Here is a 2,548-nt window from a genome sequence, read left to right as displayed (position 1 = left end):
GAGGCTTTTTTTTCTTTTTTTTTTTTTTACTAAAAGGTTCGTTTAAAACGGGTATTAAAGGTAGAAAACGAGCACACAGGATCTGGTCGTCTCCGGCGGCGCGGGGGAGCGGCTCCCCTCAGGCGGCGCCGGTTGGCGCCCAACGGCCGTTCGCGCCCAACGGCTGCTCGCCCCTAACGGCCGCTCGCCCCCAACGGCCGCTCGCGCCCCTCAGCACACGTTTAAGACGCTTTAAAACATAAAAACCACGGCAGGGGCAGCGCCACACGGCCCGGCCCGAGCCCCTCGGCAGCACACGAGGAGGGAGGGAGGGAAGGGGACGCCGGGCGAGGCTACTTGGCGGCGGCGGCGGCGGTGGCGGCTGTGGCGGTGGTGGCGGCTGTGGTGCTGGTGCTGCGGCGCTGCTCCATGCCGTTGGGCAGGAAGCCGGCGATGATGGGCACCGGCCAGATGAGGGCGGCCACGCTCCACACGATGATGACCAGAGTCATGAAACAAGCCACCAGCGTGGACTCGATGGGCTTGCGGTTCATCCGCCAGCCCGGCTCCCCCTTCAGCTCCTCCAGGCTGAAATCCAGGCAGCAGAAATTCAGCGGCTCGCCCTGCAGCCAGTACTGGCCGGGCTCCGCCGCCGGCGGGTAGGAGAGCGACGACGATGAAGAAGAGGAGGAGGATGAGGATGAGGAGGAGGAGGAGGATGAGGAGGATGAGGAGGAGGCGGCGGGGGGCTGAGGCGCGGCTCCCCGCAGCCTGCCGACCCTCCTGCCCCGCACCCAGCTGCAGCCCACGCAGAGGCGCAAGTCCTGCTGGGCGCCGCCGGCCGCCAGCCCCAGGTGCTCGATGAGCAGCGGCGGCCCCACGCGGTGGAAGGCGGCGGAGAAGAAGGCCCGCCCGTGGCTGTTGGTGGAGAAGAGCAGGAGGTCGCACTGGATGCCCAGCGGGCGGCTCCAGCGCACCAGCAGCGAGCTCAGCATCTGCCGCTGCACGCTGATATTGCAGTGCGGGTCCTCGGCGGGCTGCGGCTGCCCCTGCGGCTGGGGCCGCTGCTGCTGCTGCTGCTGTTGCTGCTGCCCGGAGGAGGTGGGAGCAGAAGGGAAAGGCTCTTGGCTAGCGGCAGCCGGCGTGCCCGGGCTGGCGGTGCTGCCTTCCTCCTTGCTCGCTGCCCCGTCGAGGTCCATCTCGAGGCCGGCCAAGGAGCGGGAGGAGGAGTTGGCGGGGGGCAAGAAGAGCTCTTGCTCCTGCTCCTCCTGCCCGCCGGCGGCCGCCGAGGGGCTCCAGCCCTGGCAGGGTGGCAGGCAGGCGGCCAGCAGTGCCGGGAGGAGCAGCGGCAGCATGGCATTGACTTAGAGCCGGAGAGGAGGGCGAGGAGGAGGAGGAGCGGGAGGCTGCATGGCGCTGCCGGCTGCCATCTGGGAAGAGCGGCAACACCGCTCTCGCCGGCAGAGCGAGCGAGACGGAGAGGGAAGGAGGGTGGGGGCAGGCGAGGGGGTGGGAGCGGGGCTGGGGCTGCCGCGGCGGCGGGGCGAGCGAGCCGGGAGCCTCGGTGACGGCAGCGGCTCCCCCTCCCCGCCTCCTCCGCCCCCGGCCCGGCACAGCCCGGCCCGGCAGCTCCCGGAGCCCTGCCCCCGGACGGCCCCGCCGGGGGCAAGCGGCTCCCCCTGCCCCCCGGGGGCGGCCCCCGCCCGAGCCCTCCCCCCCCGCTCCGCCGCCGCCCCCGCGGCTCGGGGTGGGGGTGGCAGTGGGAGCCCCGTCCCCGCTGGGAGCGAGCGGAGGGCGGCCTCGACCCGCTGCCTGCCCGGCCCCGATGGAAAGAGGCTGTGGGAAGGGGTCGCACCTAGGAATCGACTTTACACACTTTCCGACCCTATAGGGGAGGTGGGTGGGGGAGAAACGCGGAGAAAGGTGTTTTCTTGTTTTCTTTTTTTTGTTCCTTTCAGGCACAGCGCAGTGTCTCGCCCCTCCCGGGGCGCCCTGCAGGTTCGGGCTCACCCCCGGCGCCGGGCTGAGCGCTCCCGGAGTCGCCTCCCCCCGTCTGGCACCCCCGTAGCAAAGGCTTCAAGACGGGAGCTTGTTGCAAGCAGCGCGGAGCTACCAAGCGCGTTAGCTGCGAGACTCCTATGAATTTTTCAACAGGCTGCTTTATAATCTGGAGAGTTTGTAATCAAGCTGGGTACCCCCGCTTATTTCGCGGCGGTGCTGGCTGTATTACTCTTGACACTGCCTGAGGCTGGCTGTGCTGCAGCTCGGCACTCGGAGCCTTGGGAAGGGACACGACTGCTATGACACAAATGATGAAGGTTTCTTAGCCTGTACCTTGGGCAGAGGGTGGGCTAGAGTTACATTTTCCTGGCAAGTATCCAGGACTGTGAGTCTTCGCTTTTGCAGCTTTGGCTTAGACAGTCAGCAAATGGAGACATAAACACAAAAACTAGGCTTTCCCAAGTATATATGGGACGATTTACGTAAACTCCACAAGGCACTCCTTCGAGGTTGGCATTGATCCCGTGTCAGAGTCACAACGAAGTGACACATGGACACATTCTCACTT

General features: G+C 66.6%; 1 protein-coding gene across 1 annotated transcript; it reads right to left on the bottom strand.

Moving 5' to 3' along the window:
• Window positions 1-332: 332 nt before the first annotated feature.
• On the bottom strand, window positions 333-1,427 carry TMEM158 (transmembrane protein 158). Its single transcript, XM_032180706.1, has one exon. It carries the CDS (start codon window positions 1,332-1,334, stop codon window positions 333-335), a length of 1,002 nt encoding a protein of 333 aa, XP_032036597.1. The 5' UTR covers window positions 1,335-1,427.
• Between the last annotated feature and the right edge of the window lie 1,121 nt (window positions 1,428-2,548).

Source organism: Aythya fuligula, chromosome 2 (genome assembly GCF_009819795.1).
Source record: "Aythya fuligula isolate bAytFul2 chromosome 2, bAytFul2.pri, whole genome shotgun sequence".
NCBI classification, from domain to species: domain Eukaryota; kingdom Metazoa; phylum Chordata; class Aves; order Anseriformes; family Anatidae; genus Aythya; species Aythya fuligula.
Note: the sequence above shows the minus strand (reverse complement) of the source record. Positions and strands in the feature narration are given on the sequence as shown.

Bases quoted from the DNA above. Each gene is read 5' to 3' on its own strand.
- TMEM158 (XM_032180706.1), bottom strand. From the start codon at position 1,334: ATGCTGCCGCTGCTCCTCCCGGCACTGCTGGCCGCCTGCCTGCCACCC.